This window comes from Phyllostomus discolor, chromosome 2, assembly GCF_004126475.2.
Source record: "Phyllostomus discolor isolate MPI-MPIP mPhyDis1 chromosome 2, mPhyDis1.pri.v3, whole genome shotgun sequence".
Classification (NCBI taxonomy): domain Eukaryota; kingdom Metazoa; phylum Chordata; class Mammalia; order Chiroptera; family Phyllostomidae; genus Phyllostomus; species Phyllostomus discolor.
In genome coordinates this window covers 80174618-80194661 of record NC_040904.2, presented here as the reverse complement: position 1 = coordinate 80194661, position 20044 = coordinate 80174618, and the positions used below count along the sequence as shown (strand labels likewise).

At 36.7% G+C, this 20044-nt stretch overlaps 1 protein-coding gene across 2 annotated transcripts in view; it reads right to left on the bottom strand.

Moving 5' to 3' along the window:
* The window catches only part of LOC114490991 (ABI family member 3 binding protein), a 247096-nt gene that overhangs the window by 122566 nt on the left and 104486 nt on the right, over positions 1-20044 (bottom strand). The window contains exons 7-12 of one of the 2 annotated variants that reach the window (XM_036017995.1): positions 11516-11564; positions 10087-10158; positions 9494-9586; positions 3626-3703; positions 1288-1362; positions 485-559 (exon numbers count right to left, since the gene is read on the bottom strand). In XM_036017995.1, the coding sequence (XP_035873888.1) occupies positions 485-559; positions 1288-1362; positions 3626-3703; positions 9494-9586; positions 10087-10158; positions 11516-11564 (442 nt within the window). The remainder of the gene's footprint in view (positions 1-484; positions 560-1287; positions 1363-3625; positions 3704-9493; positions 9587-10086; positions 10159-11515; positions 11565-20044) is intronic. The other variant, XM_036017996.1, reaches the window with a different exon arrangement.

The following is a 20044-nucleotide window of genomic DNA, read 5'->3' as shown; positions in this document are numbered from 1 at the left end:
TAAAAATAGAGTTTTGGTGACTACATGGCTTTATATTTAAGCTTATCCCAAGCAACAACTTTATTGATATTGTGCTCAGAAAGAAATTTGAAGAATTCTAAGAAAGAGTCTTCACAAATTATAAATATATTTTCTCTGTGAAAAGAATTGAATAAAAGATATTTAGAGAAAATATAGAAAACAATTTATATAGTGACATGATAATTTTGAATTAAAAGAATCAAATATAACATCAAAATATGACCACCAAAAAGAAAAACAATGGAAGGATTTGTTATAGAGAGAAACTCTTTAAGACCTAAATTGCAGAACAAAGATTTTTACAACATTTAAAAACTTGGTGTTGGGGAGCTTATGGTTTAAAGCCAAGTGTCTCTTCTTTCTTGTGAGAAGATAAATTTGAATAAATCAGCCTAAGGACTTCTTTCAAATGTGCATAGAATTTCCAAAGTAATAATAAGTAGTAGTGTTTAATAATTTTTACCTAGAGTGCTCAGTGGTAATTCAAACCTAGGTATTAGAATACTTTGGAATCTTTCCGGGGTCTTTTCGCTGAGAACTACAATAAAGAAGAGTTCAGTTAGCAACTGTACGAATCGGGATTGGACATAGTGGCTTAACTACAATCATGTGATACATGCTCGAAACAGAGCGTGCACTGGGCAGCTGATGCCTTTCATGGAAATAGCTGGCTTTGCCTGGAAAAATTTTACATAGCTGTTCAAATTTGAAGGTACACTTTCAAAGGGCCTTGGTGTGGCACGGACGGTCAACATCACAAGTACAGAACAAAATACATGCTGCTCCTTTTCTTCAGAAGAGAACGAAGCAAGTAAGAATCTCTTAGGCCAAGAAGCAACTAACATACATGACGTAAAATTCTTATTAGAAAGCATGACACTTTTGGGGGTTCTCCTCATATTTAGTACACACAAGACTTGGAAAGGCCAATCAAAGCAGAAAGCACAGACATAGTCAAGACTTCCAGGTTTCCGCCACCTCTCCAGGCTTTCTGGGTTAAAAGGTTGGCATTCTGCTTTTCTGTACAACCCAAGAGACTGGTGAAAGGGTGTGCACTTAGCATCTAGCCACCAGAGCTGCCTAAATGTCATTCACCAGGATCAAGGCATGTTGTTAACTCTTTAATGAAACTGGTCCAAGAAATAGAAAGATTAACTACTCCTGGTAAGGAGGGGAGAGAAGAGGAGAAAGGTAAGGTACTGGATTACTTTTTTGTGAGTGTTGGGAGGGTTTTGTTTGTTTTAGAAAAAAACTTCTTAGAATTACCCAGTGTTGTTTCTGAAATGTCTAAGGCACTAGGTACAGTGGGTTTAGTGGTTCTTGGAATTGATTCAGGAGACACTGGAAGGTAAAAAAAAGACAACTTTACAAATTAAGATAAAATTACGAAACAACCAAAGACCATAAGACACTTATTGCCCTTGAGAATTAATAACTGACACCTAGTGCATTACTTCTCAAGTTCTGTCTGTTAAGGACTCCCTGGCTTGCTCCAGGTTCCTGATCTGACATTGATCCCAGGCTCTCCTTTCTGGGTCTGGTCCATTTCCCATGTGTTACAAAAAGCACACTGAATTGATCTGTGTGAAAGCACTTAGCAGATTACTCATAATTTTTTATTTATCTGCCTTTTCTTTCTCTATCTTTAGGGCTTAGCATGATGTCTGAGATATAGCAAGCCAGTACATGCTAAATGTTTATTAAATAAATGAACTGATGAGGAAATAAAATAATGATCCAGATTTATTTAGAGCTATTACATTATTTCTCTCTTTCAAACTGCAGTCAATATGCAAAGGTTGCAACTGCATTGAAATAAGAATTTAAAAGCTCAGCCACAAGGTTGTTCCAAGTGCTATATCAAAGGCAAAGACAACCTCAGCTAAATAATTTTTTTCATGTTATATTGTGTCTTTTTTAAAATTTTATTTTAATAGTTTTTCAAGTACAGTTTTCTGTCCTTTACTTCATAAACACTTAGTCAAACACCATAACTTGTTATTCAGTGTTACTGTGTTATCACAAGTCCTTACCCCTCAAGAAATTCTGGAGTTGTCTAGCTCACCATTTGTTCCAGATCTCAGTGATCCTGTATTTCATTTCTTAAAAACTATTTTTTAAGGACTTGTGATAACACAGTAACACTGAATAACAAGTTATGGTGTTTGACTAAGTGTTTCTGAAGTGGAAAATTCTGAGGTCAATTTGGCAGAGAACTAAAAAATCTGTAGACTCTCCCATGAGACACTGTGCCAAGAGAAGGAGTATAATCGGGTAGAATCTTTGGGGCAGAAAAGAAGTTGGACTCATCCACTGGGTCCTGCCCATGTTTTTACTGGTGTTGAACAATTATACTGAAATTACAAAACTACCTAGGAATTTTATTCAAATACATTATTTCAGCATCTTGAATAGCTTTTACCTCTGCCCCAACTCCCATGAAGGTGAAGGATGGAAGGTCCATCTCCCTCCTTTAGGCAGAACCACATACTTCTTGCTTAGTCAGAAATATCCCTACCTGCACTGGTTTCTGGAAATCAAGTTATTTTATTTTCCACCAATCTTTATTTTCTCTGGAATAGTTATGACTTCCAGAGTTTAATACAAAGTAAGTATCACTAATATTTCAATTAATAGCAATTTTAGGGATTAAAAAATCACTTTAGATTGCAGTTACTTTGATAAATGTGGATTTGGGGAAATTTTTGCCAGATGTTTGCTTTGCCGAGTCCTAGACAAGGTGGTGTCACTCTGGCAAAGACCCTGTAGTTCAGAGAATAATGAGTTCCCAGTGGGCTGGGCTTGGGTGCTTCTTTCATGGAAGAAATGCTGAATGTTTGTTAGTAATGGCTGATGAACTGGGGAAAATGCATCCCACATTTATTTTTTAAAGTATTTGTAATAAACTATTATATATTGTCTGTATTAGGATTGTTAATCTTCTGAAGATATTGTTGCTAAATAATATATATCTTAAATTATGGATTTGTGAAGGGATTGGCATTCCACTCAACTGACCACTTGAGAAAGTGAAGAAATAAAAAATGGTCTCATGTCTCTATATAAAAGGAAAGTACCATAACCAGGTATTACTTTTTAGTGTAAAAATATTTCAGCTCTGGCTGGCATGGCTCAGTGGATTGAGCACTGGCCTGCAAACCAAAAGGCCACCAGTTCGATTCCCAGGCAGGGCACATGCCTGGGTTGCAGGCCAGGTCCCCAGCTGGGGGCATATGAGAGGCAATCGATTGATGTTTCTCTGGCACATTCATGTTTTTCTCCTTCTCTTTCTCCCTCCCTTCCCCTCTTTCCAAAAATAAATGAAAAAAAATCAGAATATTGAGGTAACAACTTTCACTCAGAGTGAACAATACAGTTTCCATATTACATAGCAGTTACATGATTTGACAGTTTATTCTGCACCTGTTGTTTTTTCCAAACATTATATTAAGAACTTAGAATAGCCTATTGTTTTGGGTTTATGAGCAAAATCAATTTCCTACTGGTTCTTCACTGAAAAAAATGTACAGGCTTATCCATCATTTGTCATTTGAAAAAAATATTACTTATTCTCTCAAAGTTAATGACACAAAGATCTCATTACCTGTTATGGGTTGTGCTGGGATTTTTTCTACCTTTGGTGTTTTAGATTCAGCTGGTAATGCCAAGGTTTCATTCTTAGCTAAAAAAAAAAGTCAGAGAACAAGCAATTTGCCTCATTTCCTATAACACAGTGTCCAAATACAATTCATTCAAAACATAGTCAAATAGCAGACTATTTCCAGAAATCTATTCTGCTCTTATCCCTTCCCACTAGGCAGTCAAAAATTTATTGTGCATTTCTACAAGGGATTAGCATGAATAGATGATAGTCTTCAGAGTTCCTTCCTGTTAACACTCAGTAATTCTCTAACATCTAAGTTGACATTGGAATGAAGAAAAAAAATCACAACCCAATACTTGGATAACTCTCAAGTCATTCTGATTCATAGTAGTTTCTGGAAGGCCTGTGTTGTATTGCAAATACTCACTGGAATTTTATATTCAAGTACTCCTAATTTAAATAAAATCAATGAATAGAGAATTTCCATTACTATGCATAGTGAAACATGTAATAGGTTATGATACTGAAGTTTTAGAAAAGCACAAATAACACACATGGGAAACTGAATTATTTAACAATATTTGTGGCAAACAGTAATTTATTTGAGCCACATGTTAACAAAGACCTTTGTTTTGGTTACTGTGTGGATTCAGTGTAAAGAATAAAATCAAATTTTCCCCATTTTTCCCCACTTCAGACAACTCTCAGGAAATTCCTTTTAAAATGTAGGTATTCTTTTTCAAAGGGAGTACATTTCTACACCAGAGATTCCCAGTGATTAAGATATTCCCCATTTAAAAAATACAAGGATTAACTTGATTCAGCTATTTTACACCCAAAATCAATGACCTACTTGTAATACTTTGAAATGGTCTAGTGGCACGAAAGGATGAATTCATCTTTGTGATACCCTGATCATGTCACCTTGAACTGATTATAATCAGAGGAATTTTTTAGAGACCTAAGGCTGTGCAGAAACTTCTTGGGTTTCTCAACTTTGGCACTATTGACATTTTGGGCTGCATAATTTTTTGTTGCCGGGACTTTCCTTGGTTGCAGGATGGTTAGTAGCACCTCTGGCCTTTACCCACTGGATTCCAGGAGCATGTCCATAGTTGTGGCAACCGAAAGTGTCTCCATTTGGACACTCCATTGCCAAGTACCCCCTGGGAGACAAAGTTGCTGCCTTTGAGAGCTGTTGATCTAACTTGTGCCCTTAAAGCCCTTTGAAGATGCAGATATTGAAATCTTTTGTGGTTCATATCTCTGTTGTAAAGACCATTTTTTCTTTTTCAGTTGAAAAGGGCATAAAACATTTATTTACCTGTGACGGACAAGGCCATCCCTTTCACAATGTTAATAGAAGCCAATCAATATTTACTGTGCATTAGAAAAGTGTTCAATAGATTTCTACCTAGAGCTAATTATTTTCAGGAGTGATTTAAAATGCTGCAAATAGGTGCCCCATGTGCCACATACTTGCCATATCTAACAGCCAAGTGTGTTTTGGGTGCATGTGCACCTGAAGTTGTACAGCATGTCTGCACAACAGAAATGTTTAATACCTTTTTTCAAGTTAACTTAGCAGGGCATGGAGATAAGGGGCTCTATTTCTGGAATAACTAACTAATTTTTGTAATTTATTTTTAACACAGATCCAATATAATTTCATTAAAAATTCTATTTTTAAAACTTCTAAATTTGATCAATCTTTTTTCCTGCTTTTTTGTAGTTATAGTTTTTACTAGAACCACTGTGATTGTTAAAAAAGGAAAAAAACATTTATGTTACACATTTTTATGAGCAAGCTCAGTTCTGTTGTTTTCAGCATGTACCATAGGAAAGCGGATGTTTTTTGTTTGTTTATTTTTTCCCAAATGTAAGGTTATAAGGTTTCTTTAATGGTCTCTTCTTTTTTAGTGTCCTCTAATCCTTTAGGACACATTTGCTAATCCTCCCCTTCCTGAGTAATAATATCCTATGTTCTTGGTGGTTGCCTGGCTGACCAGGACTATTTACTTACTTACTTAATAATTTATTTTTAACTCAGATCCTAGACTTCTATGCAATGCTCTAAATCACTTGGCTTTAGCTTCTTAGAGTCTAAACATGCCCTTAGCTGGTAATCACCTTAATTTAAAATTAAGCTGAAAAAGGAGAAAGAGGTAAACTGCCTTCCCAAGAGAGAATTTGTATTCTTTACACATCACTAATTTCTTACAAAGTCATATTGTATTTTCAAGTATTGTACTCCATATCAGAGAAACTGGTAGATGGAGAAATGTTTACATGAGGGCTCTTTATGCTTCCATCAACCCCACGCCTTAACCTGCGCTAGCTCTGTATAAGCGCAGCCTCGGCAACAGTGGAGCAAAGTGCAATCAGCATGACCTACGACCCAGGAAATTCCTCTTCCTGTCTGATTCTTCTGTACCTTTTTTCAACACTGTTGTTTCCTTTACTTTTTGGCAAGCTAAGTCTTGGCTTTGGCAAACACTTTGTATGTCCCTGGGAGATGTGGGTGTAATACTGGCTTTCTTGTTTATTTCTCTCATTATTCACACCATGTGTTCTTAGAACAAAGGCTAATAATTCCTTGATGTCCCATGATGGGCCCCACTGGAATGAGGATATTATTTTTAGGATTTAGCCTATTAAAAATGGGGCTTTTCTAAACTGTGGTGATAAATAAATCTAGAAAAGTTTATTTCTCCCTTGTTAGTATAAAGAATTATGATCACATTAAAAATACAGTAAATTTAAAATATGATTTTTAAACACAGCCTGTTAAGATGGTACATTTGATGGCCTCATGGGACATTTTCAAACATACTGGCTATCAATATCTTCAATGTGTCAGAAACTCATCGGTGTTAAATTTAACAGGTGTTTTCCCAGAAATACAAGTTAAAAAAGATATTTAAGTATTTGCATTGCATTTTTTCTATTAACATCCCAATCCTAAAGATTTAGTGAACTATATCAGAAAAATAAAATTAAATATAAAATTCCACTGTTTAATCTATAAAAAAGCAGGGGGGAATTGGGAATATCACTCAAAACTAAGGACTAAGGAATAAAACATCTTCTAATTCAAAACTGACAGCATTGGTCTGGGAAAAAAACCCGCTATTTTCAGTCTCCTTTGCAAATCCCGGGTTTTGTAGTTTTGACAGGCAGACTAGGGATCAAACCAATCAGAGATTTGCTGTTTTTCCCCCTCTTCCTGAATAAGTGCTTCCTAGGTGCAGGACAAGGCAATATGCAGGCTCCAGACAGAGACCTGGTGAGTACAAAAGTCCTGAGCTCTGGTGCCAAATACAAGTTCATGAAGACATTTCATTTGGAGGCTTCCTGGCTTTTAGCACAGTACATGGATGGTATAGAGTGGAGTCGCAGGGTTTTATAGTTCACAGCTTGTTGATCAAGCCTGATGTACACATTAAGGATCAGAAGCCTTGAGTCACTTATCTACGTTCTTGGAGGTAACTCACCCTAGGACTAACAGCTATGAATATTTTACAATGAAAATGTAAGGATTGCACAAAATCACAAAGATTTATTGGCAACTATTTTCACAACTCAAGAAAATGGTAGCCCTGGCTGGCATAGCTCAGTGGATTGAGTGCGGGCTGGGAACCAAAGTGTCCCAGGTTAGATTCCCAGCCAGGGTACGTGCCTGGGTTGCAGGCCATAACCCCCAGCAACCGCACATTGATGTGTGTGTGTGTGTGTGTGTGTCCCTCCCCTCCCTGGAGATAAATAAATAAAATCTTTAAAAAAAAAAAAAGAAGAAAATGGTGATGCATAAGCTTTAAAGATTTTTCTAAAATTGTAAGTCTAATAGTCCACTTATTTAGTGTCCTTCTGCCTATTTAAGGCTTTCTTCCTCCTTGCAGGAGGTTCTCAAAATTAACAGTTAAGAAAATTTAAGAGTTCTCATCTTTTAAAACAAGATGAATCAAAGAAGCAAAGAGGTCAGGTGTCCAACAAGGGAAAGTAAATCTGAGGTCCCAGTATGGGCAGGTCCTGTGTCTGTGTAACTCACCACAATAGTCCCCAGCAACTTGCTCTCTGGCACAGAGGAGTGCTTAGGAAGTATCTGTTGACTGAATGCTACCAATTCAATTAGGTAAATGCTATAGTTCTTAGTTAGCATTGACTTTAGGGAAAATATTCTGCATTTTTAAGTCTTGCTCAATTTCTATCACATCACACCATCTCCTTCCATATTTATCAATAGCCCAAGACAGTCTCCAGAAACTTTAGAGGGGTGGTTCTCAAACCAGACTAGCGGTATCCATATCACCGACTAGTATGAAAAGCAAATCCTTGCCCTGGCTGGCGTAGCTCAGTGGATTGAGCGTGGGCTGGGAACCAAAGTGTCCCAGGTTCGATTCCCAGCCAGGGTACATTCCTGGGTTGCAGGCCAGAACCCCCAGCAACTGCACATTGATGTCTCTCTCTCTCTCTATCTCCCCCCCTTCCCTCTCTAAAAATAAATAAATAAAATCTTAAAAAAAAGAAAAGAAAAGCAAATCCTCAGTCCCCACCCCAGGCCTACTGAATCAGGAAGCCTGGGGTGGGCCCAGCAGCCTGTGTGTTCACAAACCCTCCAGGGTGTCTGATGCTTGATGGAGTTTGAAGTCCTCTGCTACAGAGAGAATTAATTTGCCACTCAAGTTTAGTAACTAACTTAGCCCAGTGACCACTGCAATTATTCCCTGGGCTCCTTTCAAAAGGTATGGCTGTTTTTTTCCCTTCAGATTATTGAATTTTGTGTTTGTTAAACACTGAAATCATATTGGGTTCTTTCTAGAAGTAGGAAGCTGTAGCAATCTCAAGTCAATGATAATGCTAACAGTCCTGACCTTTATATCAGTCCTTAGTGAAAGTATCTCATGGTCCCTTAATTGTACTAAGTGTAACTTATAACAATTACCCTATTTGAAAATCTATATAATTGTGTGTATTTTCACTAATTTGATCAATGTTCATCCTTCTCTTGTAAGTGTAAATTCATTTATTTTTTATAGAAAATAACTATTTTCCTATAGAATGTGATTTAATAACTTTAATACTTGAACTTCTCTGGAAAAGAAATTTTCCAACTTCTTTGGGAAAAAAATCTTCCCTAATTTTTTTTCCAATTTTTAATTATGGTAAAATATACATAACATAAAGTTTATGGTCCTAACCATTTTAAAATGTAAAGCTCTGTAGTATCAAATATATTCATAATGTTGTATGAACATCACCACTATCCATCTCCAGAACTCTTACCATCTAATAAAACTGAAAATCAGTGCCATTAACACTAACTCCCCACTCCTCTCCTCCCTCCAGTCCTTTGCAACCATCATGCAGACAGTATTGGTCTTTTTGTAGTTGGCTTATTTTGCTTAGTATGATATCCTCAAGGTTCATCAACATTGTAGCATATGTCAGGATTTCCTCCCTTTTAAAAGCTGAATAATATTCCATTGTGTGTATAAACCACATGTTGCTTATCCATTCGTCCGTCAGACCCTTGAGTTGCTTCCACGTTTTAGCTACTGTGAACAATGGTAATACAAACATGGGTGTACAAGTAACTCTGAGAGCTTTTTTCCAATTCTTTTGGTTACATACCCAGAAGTGGAATTGTTGGACCCTATGGTAATTCTATTTTTAATTTTTTGAGGAGTGATCATGCTGTTTCCATTGCAGCTTTACCACTTTACATTCCCATCAACAATGCATGTGCCTGTCCCTTACTTTTACTTTGAGATCCCAAACAGCTCATTTTCTAGATTCCTAGGATATTCTAAGAATATCAGCACCAGAAACAGTCACCAAAAAGTTCAATCGTAGAACTTTGCTCCTTACCTAATTGTGTCTTGATTGCATCTGAAATCTCAAACATTATGGATGTAGGAAGTTTTACAGTTGTGTCATTAAGGCCAGGAATAACAAGGTGGACTGCGAGAAAAGAGAGTAAAGATGAGAGGAAGAGAATGCATCATGACATAAAATAAAGGTCAGAGTGCCAGATACTAGTAACTATGAAGTATAGCTATTCAGAACTGAACTACCAGTATCCTCTGGCTTTTAACCCATGCATGCAAAAAATTATAAAATGGATGCTTAGGATGTGTGGTGAACAAAGGATGCCATTATTAATAATAATTTTTAAAAGAGAAGTTCAATATGACCAAAATTCCCTCATAATTGCAACAATCCTGAGGTGCTCTCATTCCCACAAGGCACGAGCCAGAGTTGTTTTTCTAACACACTGTGATAGAGGTGGCAGCTCTTGGCTCCTGGCCCAAAGTAAACACAGCCAGGATCCTAAATGTTGAAATGAAATGAACCAACAATTCAATAGACCTACTTACAGTGCATAATTCCATAGAGGCCCTATTATTTAAAAAAATAGCCTCATTTTCTTAATCTTAAGTATAGAGTTTAAGACAACTCACCCAGTATTGTTCCTCCAATGGGAGACTTATCTGGGGATTTTGTGGAAGCCCTGTGAGTGACATTCTGAATCACTGTTGAAATACAAAAAGATAATGGCAGTTGGGGGGCTGGGGAATAGTCAGAAAACAGTAAAAAGCTAACAGTGTGAAGTCACCTGCACTGAGGAAGCCCTGGTCTAACTTTTCAATTAATAGAAAAGAACTCATTGGGTTGACTACACAGCAAACTAAAGAACTAGGAGGCACATCTTAGCACCAAGTAATGAATAATGAAAGGCCATTACTCTAACACAGAGTGTTCTATTTTAATGAGTTGAAAATTTCTTTTCTGATACCTACTCCCTGCAGCCTACTCAAGTAAAGAACTAGCACAAAATGAGAAAATGTATAATCTCAAAGCAAAGAATCCTTGGATAATTCCAATACCAACTGACCCTGCTTTCAGAGTACATGGGACATTATTTTCTTAAAATGAAGAACAATTTTAAGTGCCCAATCTTTTCTACTAAGAAACTTTCTGGACATAACAAAGTCAGTTCAATAATTTGAAAAACTGAAAGTCAAAATAAAACAACCAGATGATGAAATGAAATAAGACATCATAATTCTTAAAGCCAGGGTGTCTTAACTTTCCCTAAAGTGGCCACTACATCAAGTTTTTATTTCCTTAACCCAAATATCCTACTAATGATTTTCTTACCACTAAACTAAGCCACATATATTTAACTGACTTTTTAAAACTGAATACTTATGATTGCTTTGTCCCTAGTTGTATAGCCAATGTGACTTGCCATGACTTAGTTTACTAGTACAAGAGCTAAAATTACCTATTAACTTCTAATTTACTAGACTATGCCAATTTCTTCAAACATTTTTTTCTGAAAAACAATAATCAGAAAAGTTGAGAAGATATGGACAATATTTAATTATTTCAGTCAAAAAGTGTACTAAAAATAATTCTAGCCCTGGCCAGGTGGCTTGGTTGGTTGGAGCACTGTCCTGTCCACCAAAACGTTGCAGGTTCAATTCCTGGTCAGGGCACATGCCTACGTTGTGAGTTCTATCCCCCAATCAAGGCATGTATGGGAGGCAACAGCTCAATAATTAGGGAAACATTGATGTTTCTCTCTCTCTCTCATTAATAAACATATCCTCAGGTGAGGAAAAATATATATATAGGGTCTGGCACAGGTAACACCCTTTTTTATTACCAAACCATAAGCATGTAATTCTGTAACTTAACAATATCACACTCAAGCACACCATATGACATTTTAGGTGAAATGTTCAAAATAAAACTATAAATTATCACACCCATATTATTATCCTACCAACTATGCTCAAGTAGGTGTTACTTCTGCGTGACCCTGTACATGTGTGTATATATATAGTTCTAAACACATATCCAGAACCGACTCATTAAGGTTACCTTGCTTGATGATTGTTATTGGGATCAGCTTCCTTGGGACATATGCTGGCTGAAAAGGGAGGAAGAGAATCAGCTTTTCAGTGCTAACTTTTTAAAAATAATGAATAAAAAAACTAAAGTAGCCCTTTCTTGTCTTCTGTGAAGTCTCCTGTGACACAGGTTTAGAGGTTGCTGGAAAGATCTTAGTACATATGTGTCTGCCTCTTTTATTGGACTCACTTTGCTTTTCCTGTAAATGTCCGAAGATTTAACAGAAGCAGTTTCTTCAAAACTCCCACTAGTTAGAAATTGCAATGGAAAGAAACAAAATCTTCAGTACTGAATACTAGTCTATTTTCACTTCATTTCAGATGTGACCCAAATTCTCTTTACATTCCCTTTCAAATAGATGTTATGCTATGTATTATCTTTCTAAACTGAACAACATCACTTTTTTGAGTGTACCCAATCACTGCTGCTGCTGCTGCAGCTACACGCAACTCAATCACCATGAGCTCCTGAGCTCCTGTATTTCCTTGCAGAGAAGGCAGAGCTGGGAATCAGACCTGTACGTATTTATGCACAAAGGACCTCAGAGTTAGAAAGGCAGTTCTCAGAACACTGTATATTTCCCCTTCTCCCAAATTACCTCAGACATCTCTCAGGAAGTTATAAAATCATAGAACTACTTGAACTAGGGGCAGGTATAGCATCACCAGACAGAACTGTGAGCCAAGAATAAGACAGCCATGGGAGAGACATGGAAATAAGGTAAAAGAAAGGCAGCAAACTATGTAGGGAAAAATTAGGTTGAGTTAAAGAGGTAAACATGACATTGATTTCTTGATGTTTGATTTGAAGTGCATACATAATACAGATACTCAAGATCTACCAGATATGCTGATAATTCAGGATGTGCTGAACAAGATACTTATAACATAATTGTAAGCAAGAGACTAACATGTTACCATATTAATAAATGACATTCCTATGATAGAAGGGCTACAATACCAATCTTACTGATGACTATTTTTCTTTTTGTATTAAGATTATTATATTTAAAGTAAATAAATAATTACCAAATTATTTTTTAAAAGGAGTATCTATACTTACTGACCCAGTGCTATAGACTGAATGCCGTGTCCCCCACCAATTCATGTGTTAAAACTCAATCCCCAATGTGATGGCATTAGGAGGTGGAGCATTTGAGGAGTGATTAGGTCATGAGGGTGGAGCCCTCAGAAATGGAATTAGTGCCCTTATAAAAAAGACCCCAGAGAGCTCCCTCCACCCTTCCACCCTGTGAAGACACAGCGAGAAGACGGCTGGCTGGGAGTCAGGAAGTGAGCTCTCACCAAATACCAGTTATGCTGGTGCCTTGATCCTGGATTTCCAAAGCTCCAGAACTGTTAGAAATAAACGTTTAGTGTTTAAGCCATCCAGTCTGTGGTATTTTTGTTATAGTAGCCCTAATGGATTAAGATGCATAACAACCTAGCCTAAGGGATTAATCAAAGATAGAAATAATCTTTTATGTATAAGGTCATTTATTCCCAAATGTAAAACAACCTTGTTATCCAAAAGCAGAGGTTTTATTAAATAACTCATGGTTCAAATTTTTTATACCTATTTAAGTAGAAAAATATGCATAATACAAAGAATGCAAATTCATATATACAATATAACCTAATTTTATAACAAATATGTATAAATAAAAGTTTGGAGGGAAATAGATCATAGTCTTTTTTAATAGTAGTTACTTTTAGAAGCTGATATTAATTTTATTTTTATACCCTTCTCTGTTTTCCAATTCTTTATGTGGGTGAACTTCATTTATAATTAGAAAAAGTTATTTTAATCAACAGTCTGTTCAGCTACTACATAAGCTTTTGTACTGCACAGTTCATACACTACTGGTAAGAGAGAATGATATAAATAGATAACTATTATTTGTCCATGATTTTTCCTAGGTGAGAGGAAGGGAAAAGTAGGAATAGAACTATAATTTTCAGCAGCAAAGAAAACAAGTCCCCAGCTTCAATGTTGCTCTGGCAGCAGGATTTCTGTCATCTTGTTTTATAAGAGAATCAAATATGAGCACTTGCACCCAGGATGCTGCCCCAGACAGGGACAGTTAGACCCTGGCGCAGCCCCACCTGTCCACCTTACTTCCACCAGTGCTGCTCCGGCGAAAGGGCTGACAGTCCACAGCCTCCGTCATTTCTCAGAAATTAGGGTGCCTGCTGTGGCAACCTGTCAGGTGGGAGCCACTTGCCACAGGAACCACACCATCTTCGCAGGTGCTAATAATCATTTTGTTAGGGCTGTGACTCCAGTTCCAAAGATTTTTGAATGCTTTCTTCTACTGAATTCAGTGCCTGTTTTGCTGAATGTGAAGTTTTTCAGAGACACATTATAGCAGAAATGCCTACATGCTGTTGTGTTGAGTCTTTGAATTGCATTATGCCAATCTTAATTTCTTTTGCTATAATGATTTGCTTTAAACAAACAATTTTTTTACAAGGACAAATGGAAAATATTTCACCCTTCACATTAATGGAACAAAGTTTCTCTTCGTGTTCTTGAGTACAGAGCCATGTTCTAAGATGATGGCAAGACTATATGTACAATATGTGCTGCCAAAAATAAGGAAACCATTTAGCTGCAGAACCGAATTCTTTTTAGACCTCTAATTACCCTCTTGCCTAATCTGCAATCCACAGATGCACCAGAACTGGACCAATGAGCAAGTGGCTGCATCTCTGTAAGCAGGTTTCTAAAGGGCATCAAGAAGGTCCCTCTGCCCAAAATGTCTGCATCGAAGGCTTTAAAATTCCCAAGAAGAAATCCACACTGTGAATCCTTTCCCTGTGTTTTCTATAAAAGTGTAGGGAAATATCTGTTACCTAGACTCATTGGAAAATGAAATATTGTGATAATTTCCAAGTTAACAGTGTTTAACCAATTACAACCCAATTTCAATTAAATTGTTTCATGTACAGTATTTATTTTTATTTTTTAATTTTAGTTTATTTTAAATTCATAAAACAGACTTTATTTATTTTTAGAGAGAAGGGAAGGGAGGGAGAAAGGGAGAACATCAATATGTGGTTGCCTCCCACACGCCCCCTACTGGGAACCTGGCCTGCAACCCAGGTGTGTGACCTGACTGGGAATTGAACCAGAGACTCCTTGGTTCACAGGCCAGCACTCAATCCACTGAGCCACACCAGCCAGAACCAGTGTGTTTTTGCTTGTTTGTTTGTTTGTTTGTTTTTAAAGGTACCAGTAACCTGCCATTCCAGACTTACTGTTATGAACATTTATCAATGTGTGTAGGAATCTCAGTGTTGCTGCTGTGGAGCGTGGGGGTGGGGAACAAGGCGGTGAAAGTCCCACATGCTGCTGCACAGTTCGGCTGGTGTGGCCTCAGCAGAACACTGCTCTTTGCACACACTGCCCTGGTACCAGTTTTCTTTCTCAGGCCATTCATTTCCTTGTTGACTCTTTTCTCTGCAGCTTGATGACCCCCCATTCCTGCTCCAAACCTCCATATCACTTTCTTCCTTCATCCCTCCACTCAGCAACTATTTTTTAAAAGCTTACCATATACCAGGAAGTAAGCATATTTCCCTCCTGCTCTATAAAAGATGCATTGTTGTTTTTTTTTTTTTTCTGAGTTTCAAGATATTGTCCCTTAAGGACCCAGGTCGTACTATATCTTGAGCAGGGGGACTCGGTAAGGAAATTCACTTTTACCATTTTTCTGGGCATTGTAGCTAAGTATCCTGTTGGTGAGACTCAGTGAAGAGATTGACCTGAAGTGGTAAAAGGCAATGCCCCATGACCAATTCAGCATTTTTGTAGTCCTGTTTTGGCAAAGGCTCTGCTTATCCAGGAATCATCACAGCAAGTAGTCACCACACAGGATGAGGGGCTTCCTGCATTGTACTAACCTCCTCTTGGTACTATTTTAAAAATTAGCTTTAGTAAAAGTAGTGATGATACAAGGATGGTATACTTTGCAGGTTGTTCTTTACAGATTTGTCCATTTGGTATTATTATGATATCAAAATATTCACTGTAAATTTAACTTTGTGTTCAGGCCCTGAGATGAGGAGGAGCTGTCCATTCAGAAAGTGGCTAAGGGCTGCTCACAATCAAATTTCAATGGCTCAAGAGCCAAACCACATGAGAAGACTTGGGCATGTTGCATTCTGGTTTTAATTCATTTGGGGAATGTTCTAATGAAGGTTATGAAACCTACTGATTCAATCTAACATCTGGTTAGAAGTGAATCTAACATTCTACTTACGAAAGTCTTCATATTTCTGATAAGCTACGGAGGAATCAGACACGCACCTTTGGCAATATTGTTGGCATAAACGGAAATTTTTCAAGTTTCTGCTTAGGGCAACAATTGCTAATAATGGAAGGACAGCTAATGTATTTACCATACATGACCAGGGTGTGGGTGGAGACCATGAGGTATTTCTCCTCGTTCACTTCATTTGTTTAATAACGGTCACACTCTAAGGATGGGCAATGTTGTTTCTTTTTGCCAATGCAGATATGGCTTTACAAAAACATGGGTGGATCTCTGATGGAAAAAAATTAAGGGTGAAAATAGATATCATATTTTAGGGGAACAGTGATCCTAAGGAGATTTGGGTTAATTAATTAAACTTCTATTTTAAAAATCTTGGTTAATAAATGCTACACACTTCCCAAATTGACTGTTCAGATGGAGGGACTGACCAGAAAGGAAAAAGGACTCATGGACATGGACAACAGTGTGGTGATTGCAGGAGGAAGGGAGTATATGGGGGCTAAATGGTAATGGAAAAATACAATAAAAAATTAAAATTAAAAATTTATTTTTCAGTAAACTAGTTAGGTAACTAATTTAAAAAACTATATAGATAATGTATTAAAATTAGGTATTTTCAGCCATCATTTTAATTTTTTAATATAATGAAACCTAATATTAAACATTTAACCTCAAAAGAAATGTTCTAGATTTTCAACATAGAGAAAACAGCAGTTATCATAAAAAATGTGTTTTTCCTTCAACTACATGAATCTCGAGTGATACAATTTATACTGAAAGAATCGTGGTTGTTTAATGCATATACCCTTTCTCTGATTTTTCCGGAGGTATAATAATGTTGTAAGTATTTTACAACTGGTAGAGCAAAGTCACTAACCAAACAGAAGTGACTTCTGCTCTGTCTCTGGAGTGCATCCTGGGGTGTGCCGGCAGAGCCTGTGCTCAGCTACATCAACTACAATTAAAGTAGCCACATGCTTAACATGGGGGCTGCAGTCAACATTCAATTTTTGTACTTAACTCGTTTATTGTACAAGATTAAAATCACATTAAATCATCCAGGCTGGTGTGGCCTAGTTGGTTGGACCATCATCCTGTACCAGGAGTGTCCGACCTGGGGCAGGCCACATGTGGTCTGGGATGGCTATGAATGTGGCCCAACACAAAATCATAAATTTACTTAGAACATTATGAGATTTTGTTTTTGTTTTTGTTAGTGCTTATGTATTTAATGTGTGGACCAAGACAACTCTTCTTTTTCCAGTGTGGCCCAGAGACACCAAAAGTTTGGACACTCCTGCAACCAAAAGGTTGCTAGTTCAATTCACGGTCAGGACACATACCTAGGTTTAGGGTTGGATCCCCAGTCAGGGTGTGTACGGGAGGCAACCGATCCATGTTTCTCTCTCTTTCTCCCTTCCCCTCTTTCAAAATCAATGAACATGTCTTTGAATGAGAATTTTTAAAAATTACATGAACTCACTTCTCCGAGCCATAGATATTAATAGCAGGATCATTCACTGCTTTGGAGAAGCAATGGAACATTGTAATAAAAGTATATGCTTTGGCGCTGAAAATATCTATCACCATTCAATTTACTAACCTAAGTATTATTGATCTTTTAAAAATGGATAGCCTAAAGTTCAAATAGTTTTTCCCATGTCAAATATCTCCTTTTAGAAGGTTTTAAGTAGTTTTTGCTGCATATAAGTTTTAGATACAATCATGTATATATGAATAAAAACATTTTTAATGTGTCTTTTGCTTAAAACCCTAAAAGTAAAGTCTCTTGAAACACTGCCTTCTAAGATCAGCCTCAGAGAAGACATGGGTTAGTATTTGGATTGACATGGACTTAATTTGGGTTAAAATATTCCTCTAAAGTATCAAATGAATTTTTAGAATCAGTTCTAAGTGGCCACTAAGATGATCAAGGCTGTCTCAAGTGGTTTCTTTTTGATTTTCCCCAGCTACCCAAGAGCAATTCGTGAAATATTTTTCTGCCCTTCAGGAGGTAACAATGAAGAAAGCCTCACTGAGAAGCCTTAAAATAACTTTGTAATTAGTTTGAGTTTTCATTTGGAAATAACCAAGAGTTTCAGACCACATCTCATGGGAGCTGGCTGGGGGGTACTCCACCTCACAGCTTGGAGTGATAAAATATCTGGCTCTGTGTCAATAGATGCAGGAAGTTTCTTCCTGGTTCTTCTCGACATGGCTATTGTGATGTGAAAAAGAAATTAAGTTCTTTGGGAGTAAAATGTCAACTATCTTTCCCAATCTTGCTGGGTATTCCAACCTAAATGAAATATCCTGCCAAAATATACAAATTATTGGGATATGATCAACTGATATCAGTGAGTCACATGTAAGACAAAGCATGATAACAAAGAGGCTGGGAGATAAATGCTTCCTAGGAAACCATTCACAACAAGACTGAGGATTGCTCTGGAAGAGAATCCCTGTGATTGGGTTTAAGAGAGACCATGCCAAAGGGACCTTAAGGAGTAGCACAAATCAATACTTGGAACAAGGCCAACTGGTCCATTATTTAGGAAAAATCTATAACCTAATCAATATAGAACCTTACTATATAAATATAAAACAGAGCAAAATCAAATCCACATTGTTTAGAGTTTCATTATTATAAAATCAAACCACTTATATAACTAAAAGGGGGGGATATTTATCTGCTGTCTGAATAGGGGAGGGTTTTCTAAAATACAATGCAATCAAAGATATGACAATGAAAAAGACAATTTGATTAAGTGAATTTCAAGATGACTATTTAAAAAATTCTCATAGCAAAGTTGATAACAAGTGTGAGAATGTTTCTAGATGATATTACAAAGGGTCACTGATCTTTAATCTACGCCTTTAAACTGTTCAATAAAAACACCAGGAGATGCCCAACAAACAAGAGCTGAGACAAAGGTCATTAAATGAAAACTGCAAATGGCTGATAAACAAGTGAAGAAAGTACTGCTTTATCAGCAAGCAGGGAACCACAATTAAAAACATTTCACACTGTTACATTATCCACGATTTGGTGATATAAATATATAATGTTACTAACCAGGGTCCTATAGCAAAATAACTCTGATACATTGCTGGCAATATGGTAAATTGATATAACTTTTCTGGAAAGAAATTTGACCACACATGTTAGGAAGTTTAAAAAATGTTCAATATCTAAACTGTTAAGTCCTATTCTAAGAATCTATTGTAAGGAAATGATCAGAAATGTGAGCAAAGACTTATAAATGTTCATCCTCAGATCACTTACAATTAAAAAACTATTAGAAATAACTTACATGTCTACAAAGTAGAAACTGAGTATGTAAAAGCATGTTTAGATCATGCTTTCTAAATAATCTAGATCAATTAATTGGTGTACCACCAATTAATATGCTATGTCATACCCTGGCTAGTGTGGCTCAGTGGATGGAACACTGGTCTGTGAACCAAAAAGTCACTGGTTCGATTCCCAGTCAGGGCACCTGGGTTGCCTAGGTTGTGGACCAGGTCTCCAGGTGGGGGCATTCAAGAGGCAACCAGTTGATATATCTCTCACACACTGATGTTTCTCTCCCACTCTTTCTCCCTTTCTTCCCTTCTCTCTAAAAAGTCAATAAATAAAATCTTTAAAAAATATTCTATGTCATATTTTGACTAAGTGAAATAAAATTATATATATAATCATGATTTTAATTTTATAATGAAAATATGCATAAAAATAAAAATATTTCAAAGTTTTAATAGTAAGCCATAAAAGGTTTTGTACTAGTCATTTAGCAGGGTTATAGGCAATTTTGTTAACATTTCTTTTTCATTTTATACATTCTAAATCTTTAAATATTAGATAATTAAGAAAAAATTAAAACTCAAGAAAAAAGAAATAAAGAAGGAAAGGAAGAGGAAGACACAAAAAGAACAACAAAAAGAGAGAAAGAAGGAAGACAAGGAAGGAAGCAAGGGAGGGCTGGGGAGGGGGGGAACTAAAAAAGGGAAAATAAAAAATATGTCATGTCTTGGGAATGTACCTGCAATTTCCTTTTTTAATATTATTATTTGACATAAACACTTTCCTGGGCAATCATAGTAATCTGATAATCATAATTTGATAGTTTTTCTAGTATGCATACTTTTCTGCTGATTCAAACCACAGAAACATTCACCTTAGCAAGATTATTTCTCAGTCAGCTCTATTTTATTGAAAC